The sequence below is a fragment of the Carassius gibelio genome, chromosome B13 (assembly GCF_023724105.1).
Source record: "Carassius gibelio isolate Cgi1373 ecotype wild population from Czech Republic chromosome B13, carGib1.2-hapl.c, whole genome shotgun sequence".
NCBI lineage: Eukaryota > Metazoa > Chordata > Actinopteri > Cypriniformes > Cyprinidae > Carassius > Carassius gibelio.
In genome coordinates, this window is record NC_068408.1 from 23,496,005 (window position 1) to 23,509,833 (window position 13,829).

General features: G+C 37.3%; 2 protein-coding genes across 4 annotated transcripts in view; one reads left to right on the forward strand and one right to left on the reverse strand.

Moving 5' to 3' along the window:
- Positions 1–10,161, forward strand: part of LOC127969892 (protein delta homolog 2-like) — a 32,452-nt gene extending 22,291 nt beyond the window's left edge. For all 3 annotated transcript variants that reach the window (XM_052572031.1, XM_052572032.1, XM_052572033.1), the window contains exons 3-6: positions 2,039–2,135; positions 2,310–2,440; positions 3,368–3,512; positions 6,886–10,161. In XM_052572031.1, coding sequence (XP_052427991.1) covers positions 2,039–2,135; positions 2,310–2,440; positions 3,368–3,512; positions 6,886–7,651 — 1,139 coding nt within the window. In that variant the 3' untranslated portion in view covers positions 7,652–10,161. The remainder of the gene's footprint in view (positions 1–2,038; positions 2,136–2,309; positions 2,441–3,367; positions 3,513–6,885) is intronic.
- A 377-nt stretch (positions 10,162–10,538) lies between these two features.
- Positions 10,539–13,487, reverse strand: dnph1 (2'-deoxynucleoside 5'-phosphate N-hydrolase 1). The gene is made up of 4 exons (XM_052572034.1): positions 13,222–13,487; positions 12,106–12,177; positions 10,913–11,023; positions 10,539–10,792 (listed from the first exon to the last, which is right to left on the reverse strand). The coding sequence occupies exons 1-4, from the start codon at positions 13,355–13,357 to the stop codon at positions 10,674–10,676; spliced, it is 438 nt and encodes a 145-aa protein (XP_052427994.1). The 5' UTR covers positions 13,358–13,487; the 3' UTR covers positions 10,539–10,673.
- Between the last annotated feature and the right edge of the window lie 342 nt (positions 13,488–13,829).

The following is a 13,829-nucleotide window of genomic DNA, read 5'->3' on the forward strand; positions in this document are numbered from 1 at the left end:
AGCAAGAGGGAGAATATTTTTCCAGTCATGTCTTATTGAGCTGTAAAGCAAGAATCATTACGAGAACAGATTCTCTTGGTTTGAAATGTTAAACTAATCCTTCAGCTGTCTGTGTTTAAGAGATTACACTTCATGTTGTTGTTTGGGCTGCTCTCTGTTATCAGTTTGTACTTTTCAGCTGTTGCACTGATAGCGTAGGAAAGCCAGGCTTGCATTGTTCGAAGCTCTGTGTTTCCAGGAATACAGGTCTTACACTTGGCCAGATTACATGGAAAATGCTTCCCATTCCAGCACCACTGAATGAATACGAGCTTACCCACGCATTGTGTCTCACATACCAGCCTTTATCTGGAATAGGCACACCATTAAGTGAGCATGTCAGATGGGGGTAAACAACCTGCTCGTAAGGGTACATGTGATTTGCACATTGATAATTATTCGCAACTTCCTGGCTATAAAGAATAATTTAGTCCATTTAGTGGAAACGCAGACGAGACGTGTGATGTAAGAGGCTGGCTGTGAGCGCCGGGTTGTAAGGCATGCAGGGGTTGGGCCCTGGGCGATGGTGAATTCTTGTGATGTTCGGGCAAAGCTCATACGGGCGGAGACATGAGCACATTCCTCTCCTCCCACCGCACACGCTCCCCTCGTGCCCATCACCACAGACACACGCGCTTCCTGGCCGTCCCCCAACACACACATATACACACCCTGCACTAACATCCACTGTAGCGCAAAACCCAATACTGGATAAGCACGGCCAAGAATGCTAAATCACTCAGTCGAGATGGTGATGATGGAGATCGGGGTGAATCATTTCCTGTAACACTTCATAAAACTTTTCATATTAAAGTACATGTAGATTATTAGGGATTGAAAAAGAATACGGATAAACTTTCCACTCTCCCGGTCAGAGGTCAGACTTTGATGAAAACCGGCTTCAGTTTCTCTCTAAAATAAATAATATTTTGCATTTTTAGTCATTTTAATATAGATTTTTTTAATAGACATATTTATTTATAATATATTTCAATATTTTATTACACACATGTATATATATATATATATATATATATATATATATATATATATATATATATATATATATATATATATATATACACATACATATATATATTGGTCATACTTCATATGTATATATGTACACACACATACATACAATTTTTTTTTTCTTCTGGCAGTTTTCATAACACCTTTTCCCTTCAGCATCTGTCCTCATTACTCTCAATCAAGAATGCAATTAGGAGAATGTTTTATGTATTACTGTTAAAATTACTTCATATATTAATCTGTAATAATGCACCGCACGTTTTCACCATCAAACTGACCAAGATGGAGTACTGATGGTATAGCAAGTGAAAATAAAAAGCCACAGTTCACCGAAGAATTTAAACTTTGCCGTCATTTACTCACCCTCATGTTTTTCCAATCCTGTAGGAGTTTCTTTCTTCTGCAGAGCACAAAACGATCATTTGAAGAATCTTAGTACCAAAGAGTTTCTTTTACCCACTGGCTCCCATAGTAAGTCAATGGCTCCCTGAAACATTTATACAACAAATTATCTTCTTTTGTGTTAAACAGACGAAAGAAATACAGGGTTGAAACAACATGAGGGTGAGTAAATGATGACAAATGGTTCATTTTTGGGTGACCTATCCCTTTAAGATAACTAATTAAATAACAGTTTGTCTTCCCGTGATTGTCTCTCACTGAAAGTGTGTCACAATAAATTAGCTTTCCTTCAGGCAAGATCGACGTGCATGTGCATCTTAGTATGGTATTGTTTACCACACTCGACATGCTACATAAGCTGTTGAAAAGTGACACTGACCGCACATGCCTTCTACAAGTGACAAACTCTCACAGACAAGCTTGAGCGTGTTATGTGATCTGAAGGACAAGTTTAATTTGAAGAGGAATTATCATTGAGGATTGCTGTTATGCAGTAACTCAACTGTATAATGGTCAAAGCAAAATAGAACAAAACAACCTATTAAATGTACTCTTCTCTTCACAGATTTATTTTCCTCAGTAGAAACATCTCCAACACCCTCAGCCAGTAACTGCACGTGTGAGCTCGGCCATGGAAAGTGTGCTGAAACCGGTGACTGCAGGTGAGTGGGTTCATGAGAGTGAAATATGGGCTCGTGTGTCTCTCAGGCGTTATGTTGTTGAAGTCTATCTGACCTGTGCAAGCCTGTTCCCGCTCACTACTATTGCAGAAGAACACTGTAAACAGGTTAACAATACAATGGTATGCAGGGCTAACTATTGCCTCCGTGTGGCAGGTGTGATCCGGGATGGGGTGGACCGCGGTGTGAAGACTGTGTGCGAATGCCAGGATGTGTCCATGGCACCTGCTATCAGCCCTGGCAATGCACATGTATGGACGGGTGGACGGGACGATTCTGTGATAAAGGTGATTCATCTTTGTAGATTAACCTGACAGCACTGATTATTCTGTTAAAGAAATGCAATATGATTTACATGTATTTAAACATATACCCAAGAAATAAATGACAGGGCATGAAAATGGCTAGTCACAACCAAGGCTCTTTGGGAATACGCAATATTTCAGCAAAATCTGAAATCGGAAAAATTGTCAATTGGCACGTCCACAAAAGGCCATAAGCTATATAAACTTTTCTCCATTTTAGATGTGAGTTAACAAAAGAAAATGTAAGATACAGTAAAAATGCATTTGCTTAAGCAACTTATACAAGACTTGAAGCTCTTTTGTGGAGTGTTGTGATTAATTTTTCACAGAACTTGCACCGATGTGCTGTATTAAGTGAGCTATCGAGCAAGTTTACTAAGTTAGAAAACCATACTTATGGAGCTGATTATGTGACACAAACATTAAAATGTATTTGCTTACACAACACGCTGGGAAAAGTGTTTTAAGGTAATCACAAATTATTTTATTCATTGATAAATTCCCCTGTAATCATTTGTGTGAAAAAGAAATAAAAGTTGTTGGTGTTTTATTGCCACTAGTGTTCATTTAACCTGGAAACTGCAGAGAAATTTCGAACCCATTTTTCAGATATGTAGCCGGAGTCACTCATTTACATTGAGCATGGGTTGGTTATTTTTGTATTATTTAGTTTTAGTAATTTTGCTTTATATTAGTTTTCATATTTCTGTTTTTAATTTAAATTGAAATATATAAATACAATTTAACCATATTTTTTCATTTCAGTTGTAATTGGTTCTTAAACATTTTATTTTCAGGTTTTGTTGTTTTAAGTTTCAGATTCTGCAACAGAGGTGATTTATTATTCATGACCTTAAGTAGCAAACGCTTTAATAGATCGACAATAACAGCGCTGACTTGTTTCTGCAGATATTTACGTGTGCTCCAGAGAGCAGCCGTGTCAGAATGGGGCTACTTGCGTCTTGAATGACTCTGGGGATTACAGCTGTTTATGTCCTGAAGGCTTTCATGGGCGGGACTGTGAACTGAAAACTGGACCATGCCAAAAGACCAAGTAAGTGTTTTTCTCCCTTTTCTATTTGTAATGTAAATGCATGTGTTGTGTGTTCAAAAACTCACCTGCCAATCATCACAATGCTGCGGAAGAACAGAGCAAGCCATTTTTAGCAGGACTTTCTGATTATACTATTACAATGAACTGTTTTGTGTAAGATCAGTGAGTAGTGTTTTGTTCATGATTTGACCTCCAAGTAAACATTTTGTTAAGCTGTGATCCTTAGTCTATTAGCACACAAGCCCAGACACACACAGGCAGCACAAAAGCCTGGTCAATTTGCAGCCTCCAGAGTGCAATCATGTAATTCAATGGGCTCATTACTGGCCCTGTAAGAGACTGCTAATACTGAAACGCTGCAGCTCGGCCCCCGCTGTTCTACCCATGAAGACCAAAACAAACTGACCGAGAGGTTTCCAGGGAAACCATGCTGCAGGACTGGACCAGTTGCTGCACAGTTTTAGAGAAGACAAATTATTACTTGAAATATTACAGTATATGGTTTAGCCTGTAAACACACATTTTATAACAATAATAATAATAATAATAGTAAACTTTATTTTATATAATGCCCTTAAAAGTAGCATCTCAAAGCGCTTGACATACATATAAAAAATATGAAGTTAAAATATACACAAAATAATACAAGCAGTAAAGAACTAACCAAACAATACAAAGCCAATATAATAAAAAACAAAGGAATCACATAAAAGCTACCCTTAAAAAGTAAATTTTAAGGGAAGATTTAAAAACCACTAAGGGATTCTGCATTTCAAATCTCAGAGGGATATTAAGGAGCCAAATTATTCAATGCCTAATAAGTGAGAATAAGAATTTTAAAATCAATGCGAAAACTAACAGTAACCCAGTGCAATTTTTCCAAGATGGGTGTGATGTGCTCCCTTGCACTCGTCCTTGTTCTAGAATTCCAGAGTTTTGTACTAACTGTAACTGTGTCTAACTGTGGAAACTCCAGCCAGCCAAGCATTACAATAATCGATACGCGTAACAATTAGTGTTGATTAACTTTTCAGCCACAGAGAAATTCAACATGGGAGGTAATTGGGCAGTTAGTTTAATATTAAAGCAGATCCATCCACACAGTTACGGACTCTGCTTTGCGCAACTGGTGAACCAATAAGCATCACTTCAGTCTTGTCACCGTTTAGACAGAAAATTTTCAGACAGCCATTTTTTTATCTCAGTAAAACATTGAGAAAGAAAAGACATAGGCATATTGACATCAGGTTTTAAATGTATGTAGATATGAGTGTCATTGGCATAAAAGTGAAAGTTAGGACCAAGTGTTCTTAAAAGTTGGCCAAAAGGAAAAATGTAAATTTTAAAAGGTAAAGGGCCCCAAAACTGATCCTTGGGGAACACCCAGAGAGCAGCACACCGACCTCAGACTTGCAATCACCCATCACAACAAACTGCTTGTGATCAGCAGGGTAGGACTTATGACTTAAATGTGGATGTTTTTCACGTCAAAGGTTTTAAATGCAGATACAACTAAGTAAATAAGCCATTCACAGGACTGGTTCACCTCAAAAGTGTAAATCTTGTGACTCTTTGGAAGAACAGTTTGCTTGAGAGTTTTGACCTGCTCAACATGGCTTTACCTTAGGGTGAACTCGAACTGAGTGTCCAACCAATGTCAATATAACAGGAAATCATAAGGATTTTAACCATTATGATTCCAGTACTGAGTCCTTAATAGTTTCATTAAGATTTTTAGTTTTTTTTGTACTTTTGAGGAAGAAATATTTAGAGAAAAGAATCAGATTTTACATCACTCAGCAGTCTATACATTTAAAATACATGTAATACAGTTCTTTCAGATGGTGTTTATATAGGCATATTGACAATAATTTTTAGCTCAGTGAGTCTTTTTAATTTAGTAACCACTCCTATTGATTCAGTGCTTTTCATTTACTAAAAATTCCACATAATTTATAATTGTATTATGTACTTGGCAGCAGGGACTTAAAAGGATACTCCACCCCAAAATGAAAATTTTGTCATTTAATCCTGTAAAAGCTTAGTTTGTCTTCAGAACACAATTTAAGATATTTTGGATGAAAACTGGGAGGCTTGTGACTGTCCCATAGACTGCCAAGTGAATAACACTGTAAAGGTCCAGAAAAGTATGAAAAACATTGTCAGAATAGTCCATCTGCCATCAGATTTTCAACCATTACTTTATGAAGTGACCAGAACACTTTTTGTAAGCAAAGAAAACAAAAATAACAACTTCATCAGTGCCACAAGGATGCACTGTTTTCTTTCAAATCAAAGCAAAAATACACGTAGAAAATGCGCATCCTTGTGGCCCGAGTATCCCTTTAAGTCCAAAAATACTTCCTGATGTATATGCATATCTGAATGCATAGCATTTGAAAGAATACTCCTTCGTGACCAAACTCAGGCGGTTGCAATATAAACACTACAAACTTTCATCTCTATACTAGTTTTGGTACCCTTTTAGTTGAGGGCAAGTGTTAATCTAGTAACAAAAAAAAAAAAGTATTTTGTCGTCCAAAAGTTTGATGTTGTTCCATCTCTTCAATTCAAGTTTATTTGTATATCGCTTTTTAAGATACAAATCATTGCAAAGAAACTTTACAGAAAATTAAGTTTCTACAATATTTATTAGTAGTTTGTCAGAGGTGACTGTCAGTTTATGTGCATATGACAGAAATTTTCAGAAAATTTATACAAGACTTAGTCAACCAGATGATGAACACTATTAACAGCAATGATTAAATTATGCAATCACACTTGTAGCAATATTTGGTCTTTAGCCAATTAGTGGAAAACAATCAAGGTGCATGTGCATGCAAGGTGCATGACTTATATGTGTAAGTGTATACTATGCTGATGATGTAATTTGTGTCATAATCACTGCATGCACACCTGTGTACACATAAAAACCTAAGTATACTTTGGCCTTTATGTTGCATTCAAAATATACAATCCATCAATTTATGAATTTTTCCATTCTAAAGAAGGGGGTGTCCCAATACAATTCATTGGTGTTTGGTGGTGGGTTTTTGCTCAAGATCTTCATTTAAAGTCACACCAGAGGTGTTCAGCTGGGATTAGGACTTAGCTTTCTGCAGACTAGTCAAGTTCTTCCACACTGACTGAATCAAATCAAATTTTAACCTTGCCTTATACACAGAGGCACTGTCATGTTAGAATAGCAAAGGGTCCTGTCCAGACTATTGCTATGTGATTCTATTTTATGTTTAAACATTAAGGTTTGTACTCATGGCAATTACTAAAGTAGCCAAACCTGTTAATTAGAATGCGATGTTCTAATCTGTTTGGCAAAACAGTGTATTTTCAATTCTTATGTTTACTGCTGCAGGTCCCCCTGCAAAAATGGTGGTCTCTGTGAGGATCTGGGTGGTTATGCTCCAAAACTGTCTTGTCGATGCCTGGCTGGCTTCACGGGGCCCCGCTGTGAGACCAACATGGATGACTGCCTGATGCGCCCCTGTGCCAACGGCGCCACCTGTTTGGATGGCGTGAACCGTTTTTCCTGTCTGTGCCCTGCGGGTTTCACCGGCCGTTTCTGCACCATAAACCTGGACGATTGCGCCAGCCAGCCCTGCCTCAACGGAGGACGCTGTATAGACCGAGTCTCCACCTTCCAGTGCTTCTGCTCTCCAGGGTTCACTGGAAGAACTTGCGAGATTCCCGTGTGGGAGTCAGGATCTCAAGCAGTGTCTCCATTCAGGGGCGAAGGAGACATAGTTATGCTGAGCAAACCTGCCCCAGTCAATCTGTCCCATGGGACCACTCCTAGTGAGCATGAAAGACACCGGTTAAAAATCTCAGTGGTGACTCAGCATGGGGCAGAAGGGCTGTCAGAGCTGCAGCTCATCATCTTGCTGGTTTTGGGGGGCATGACTTTGGCCATGGTGGCACTAACAGCTGGTCTGGTGCTGCGCGGACATTGCCAGGACCGATCGGCTCGCTGTCAGTGCAGACCAGCCCCCGCTCATCATCGCCCATTCCACCGATGCCGAACAAACTCTGTGCCTGCACAACAGGAATGCAAGATCAGCTTCCTCCAGTCTCCGGCTCCAGCTGAGCTTGAGAAGAAGAGGCTGAACACAGACATCATTTAGCCACAGAAATCATGCAGCTGCTCTTGTTGAAGTAAAAGACCACTTCTGACCTCTCAAAAGATAAAGACGGTACTCATTAATCTGAGAGTTGGTCGCTAAGAAGCAGGTGGTCATATCCAAAGGATAACACAGAAATAAAGAACCAATTAGTTAATGTTATTTTATTAAAGATGCCACAAGTGAGGCATGAGCTGCTGAGGGAACATTAGGTCAGTGAGAGTCAACATGTAATCAATAATACCTGTATCTGGTTTTGGAAAAAATTTTCTAAAGATAAGAGATGCTTTTCTGTGTAATATTTAATATAAAAATGTACTTACTCTGCCTCCAAAAAAAAAAGCTCTCACCAAGCATTATTTTTGCTGGAAACCCTGAACCATGGAGAGTCAGAATCTATTTCCTCCCCCAATTTTTAGGGGTTTATTTTTAATAAGAAATGAAAACCTTTTTTCTGGTATTTTATTTTGGTCTTTAACCTTTTTTCCCTCAAAGGCACCATAACAGAAAAATGCTTTCTAGCTAACAGTAATCATGTAACTTTGGTCACCAGGTGCTAACATTTTTAACACTGAAAAAAAGGTTAACATTACAGTAAGGTTGCTTACAGACAATAAAAATTATTAAAGGGATAGATTCTTAACTCAAACCGTTGTAGTCTATCAGTCTTATAATGCCAGTCAATGGGCTGCATATGGCTTTGAGAATAAAAAATAAATAAAAATACACTGACCAAACCCTGCGCTCTTAAGACACAAAACAACAGGTATTTATATAATTTTTTGATGCACCGCAATGTCCAACTGTCCTGAGTGCATTCACAACATCTGGTGCGTGACGTCAAATAAATATGGTTGGGCAAAAAACTCCACGTTGTCCGATTATGTTATCAAAATCTTCTTCCATTGTGATGATCTGTACTTCTTTAGATATATAATAATATACAATATATAAAATATATTCAGATCATTGCAGTGCCAGTGAACACGTCTGCAATCTCTCTGCACTGTGTAAGTATATGCGCGACAGATCGCTTCTGCACATCTTCCTATCATAGATATGTATAGAGGCCCTTTTCGACCGTTTCAGATATGTTGAAGCATCTGCCATTTTGAAATGTATCATGGCCCATAGAAACAATCACTAATGAGGCATCTACTTATATCCGTCTACTATGAAAGAGCACGTACACGCGTCACATGCCAGATGTTGTGAACGCACTCAGGATAGTGGCACATTGCGGTGCATCAACGGTAAAAAACGATATAAATACTGTTCAGTTTCTAGCACAGACTGATCGGTTCATGTCTTAAGACCTCGACGTATCGTCACAAGCCGCTGTGTTTAATTTGGTTTTGTCTGTGAATATTTTTTTACTCTCAAGTCCATGCAGCCCATTGACTGCCATTATAAGACTGATAGACTGCAACAGTTGAAGTTAAAAATCTTCGTTTGTGTTCTACTGAAGAAGCAGTCACCTACATCTTGGCTGTGAACAGATAAACATCAGATTTTCATTTTTGGCTGAACCATCCCTTTAATGTTCATTTCAACATTAGTAATTAAATTCAAAATATCTGTTAATATTATTGAATAGGCCTAAGCTAACCTGAACTATATTTTAACAACAACTAAGATTAATAAATAAATGTAAAAAATATCTCATTGATAGTAACTTTTAGTAAATGCATTAGGTATTGTCAACTAATGGGGTCTTTAGTGTAAGGTTTTACAAAATATAAATAAAATGATAAAAATAAACAAATCAAGAGAATTATTATAAAGGAAACAGACTTTCTCGGGGCTTCAGGGCTTTCTTGATTTCCATTTGGAGAGCACTTTCCAATACTCAGTCGGCTGAAAATTGATCAACTTTAATCACACGTTACTCTTTCTCATTTTAATATATTGCATCAGCAGGGAATACAGTATGTCCCATTATGAAGGTAAGGTGGGTTGCAGATGCTGTATCATATTGACTTCAAGGTACACACAGCCGGAGAGCTTCTGTATTTGTTGATATGACGTCTGTACTCAGAGTAAACAGTAGCACTAATGGACTGCATGTCAAATAAAGGGAAGCACTGAACCACTCAAATATATCAAACTTCCATCGTGTGTTACTTTAGTACTGTATGTATACAATTAAGCCATATTACTAAAAGAGCTTTTAATTTCAGGTTTGTGTGTAGCCATTTTCGCCAAGTGTTCAAACTGTAAAATATTTCAATGTGAGTATATGCTAAGTAAGTTTTATTCTTTGAGTACTTGCTTTATGATTTTTTTTTAAATGACAATGCAATGTTTAACATATTTAACATTACAGTGATGCTTTTTAAAGCAGTATAGTGAGATGAATTTCATGCGATGATTTTTGTGATAGATAATTATACAATAACAACAGTATCCTTACGTGTAAATATAATTTATGTAATTTATTGTTGAAATGTATATTTGTTTTTTATTGTAATGTGTATTTTTATACAGATCCTTGTGTATTAAAGTTTTTAACTGTGTAATAGCTGAACTCCATGTCTAAAACAATGCCATGATTAAATTTACTTTATGCAACACACTACATCCCTTTTAGCCCTGAATCACATAATGAAGACATAAACTGTGCCATAATGCATACTGACAGTTTTGAGCCCCGAAAAAAGAAAGAAAACGTTTGGCTTTGTCTTGTGACATTCTGAACTTGTGAATTTAATTAACCTACTTTATCTGTGCACTCTGAATACTGTAGTAAAAAGACATCAAGTGACCCCTGGTGGACAATTCAAAACAATGACAGTATGTGGATCTCAACCTTTTTTCTGGATACTCCCAACAGTGTGATATTTATGCACCATCATTGATTAACAGTATATAACCCAGTGTAACACCGGTGTTTAGCTGAAAAACATTTATTCACATGTAAGTAGCAATACACCACTTAATTTCCAAGTCCTACTGACTTTCTAAAATGAGAGGAGAAGCATACAGAAGTTGTGCTTATCTGTTATGATTTGCTGAAATATGCTCTTCAATTCTTGGCGATAGAATCAAAATATTTCTCCAAGATCCTCTCGACTTCATCCTCTGTGTAGTCCTGGACTTGGAAGAGAGAGTTTGTGGACGCTCCTCTGATCATGGCAGACAGCACTGGAGGGAGGGAGGGAGGGAGATGAATAATACTGTATCTAGGTGGATATCTGTCTAAACACCTGCCGTGAATCTCATGAAACCTGTCAAAACCAGTGTCACGTGTGAAAGTCTTCATACCTTTTCCAGAAGAAGGTCTGAAGAGACAGAAAACCCTTTTGTTGAGTGCCACAGCTCGGCCGAGCTCATACCCCACTCCTAAAGACGGCTGTGTCACCTCCGCTACGATCACTGAGACGAGACCGAAAACAACACTGATACAACAGAACCAAGACAGTCAAGAGCAACTAAGGACCAGGTTAATGCTAAAAGGTTTCAAGTAAAAGACCTTCTATTGTAATTGTAAATACATCCTTCTTTAAGTTTTGGTACGTTAATTTTTTTATGTAAATGTAAGAATACATAATTGCATTAGATGTTTTGAACATTCATTCATAGTTTATCTTGTTAAGACACATTACCTGGAGATATAGAGAGACAACTCATATTTATCTGCATTTTATGTAAGTAGTTTGTTATAAAGACCTCACTGATTCTCAATGAAACAGAAATTCATATGACTTTTTGGCCATATACATATCAGCTCAGATGGGGCCGCTAAATTAAAAGTTATTTACTTGTTTTAGTTGTATTTATTTTTATTTATTTACTTATTTTAGTGTACTTATGAACATATATATATATATATATATATATTTATGTATTTTTTCTTAATTTGTTTATGCATAAGTGTTTTGTATCATACATGATACATAGGGATTTTATGGTCAATTTATGGAATGAAATACATTTAGACTATTTCATGGCAAGTTAAATTATCATCATCAATGCACTTTGCCTCTTTATATTACAGTATATAAAATATGAATCTCACAATGGTGGATTTAATATGCTACAGTGACCCATGAAGTACTTATACCAGGAGGGCCACGGCTCTACACCTTCTTTGTTAGTTTCTAGTAATCCTGAAGACCTTGATCAGCTGGATCAGGTGTGTTTAAACTGTGCCCAGCTGTGGCCCTCCAGGAACTGAGAAAACTGACACTGTAAATCACAATTTAAAATGAATATTACTACAGCGGATAACAAAATATAAAAGTTTCCATGAGGTTTTGGTGACTTTAGTGGAAGTATCTGCTCAAGTTCACACAGGTGTCCAGCAGAGAACCACATTCCTTTCACTTGAAACCTTTACAAACAAAATGTATAAATGCCACTTGATTGAAAACGGTTGACTATATTATTACAGTTCCAGAGGAACAACACGTTTAAATGCAATGTCAAAATTATGAACGTGTCATATGATCTCTCACCATCAGACTTCATCAGCCACTCCACATCTCGATCATGAATGGCTTTATCTCCATCCAAAGCCGCATCTTCACCTGGACAAGCAAACAATGTTCAATGCTGACCTGCGATCATCTTTATAAAACACATAGTTCCTGTCCTTGATTCTGATTGGCTGAGCCACGTTCGAAGCTCTTGTAAATTACTCTAAAAACAAACAGTGGGGCTCGAAAGTTTGGGCACCCCTTGCAAAATCTGTGAAGAATCTTCAAAAAATAAGAGAGATCATACTAAATGCATGTTTTTTTTATTTAGTACTGTCCTGAGTAAGATATTGTACATAAAAGATGTTTACATTTAGTACAAAACAACAACAAAGATTTGCTGTTCTGAACAGATAAACTGAGAACTGTTCTTCAGAAAAATCTTTAAGGTCCTGCAGATTCTTCAGTTTTCCAGCATCTTTGCATATTTTAACCCTTTCCAGCAGTGACTTTATGATTTTGAGATCCATCCTTTCACACTGATGACAATTGAGGCACTCAAACACAACTATTAAAAAAAGGTTTAGCATCAGTGAATGTTTGAACCTTTTTTTAATAGTTGTGTTTGAGTGCCTCAATTGTCATCAGTGTGAAAGGATGGATCTCAAAATCATAAAGTCACTGCTGGAAAGGGTTCAAATATGCAAAGATGCTGGAAAACTGAAGAATCTGCAGGACCTTAAAGATTTTTCTGAAGAACGCTGCTCAGTTTAACTGTTCAGAACAAACAAGGGACTCATGCACAACCATCACAAAACAGAAAGACCGCTGAGGATCATCAGGTAACAGAACACAGTATTAAGAACCACGGGTTCCCAAACTTTCGAGCCCCACTGTACACCGTTTGTTTACGTCTCTGTTGTTCGGCAAGCATAACCGTTTCTGTGGAACTAAAATATTGTTTGGCGGAAGAATAATGTTTTTAATAACATCACACTTCATTTGCTAGGTTTTATTTTGTGAAACCTTACTACGTAACGTTAACTGTTATGTGGAATAACCGTTTTATAGAAGCGTTTGAAGTTATTCACACACCAAACAATGCTATATGGATAGATATTTAATAGGAATATTCTGAGAGCAGAAGTGAATCACCCTTTTCAGACAGACTACCAGAGCTCACGTGCTCCGTCAAAACCGTGCCATACTGCTGCAACTTCTTCACTATTCTCTGGTAAATATTCACGTCTTGTCTTCCTCCGCGGATGCTTCCGCAAAAATATATGTTCATACTTAGCTAATTTCTCGTCCTATTTGATAATAATACAAGAGTGGTTTTCCTCAACAGGAGCTCGCAGCTTTCACCGGAAAAAGCAAGGCGATCTGCAGCAGGTCATTTCCCGCTCAAACACACGTGACGCGGAGAAACGCCACCGTGACGTGTGTGTGTGTGTGTGTGTGTGTGTGTGTGTGTGTGTGTGTGTGTGTGTGTGTGGCGACGTTCACAACGCATTATTGTAAAACATGTTTTCATTGGTTTTTACAATTAACTCAAAATTATTGAATTATTAGACCTCGTATATTAATTTCTTTACTTGTTTATTTATGAAATAATAAGAAACATGTACAACAAGAGCAACATATCAAATGACAAACTATAATTTGCTAAATAAATAAAAAATACATTGCTTATGTTTAAGATGTATAACTCTTTAGTTTGTCATTTCAAAAATTGCTTTAATATACATTAAATGTAACCAAAT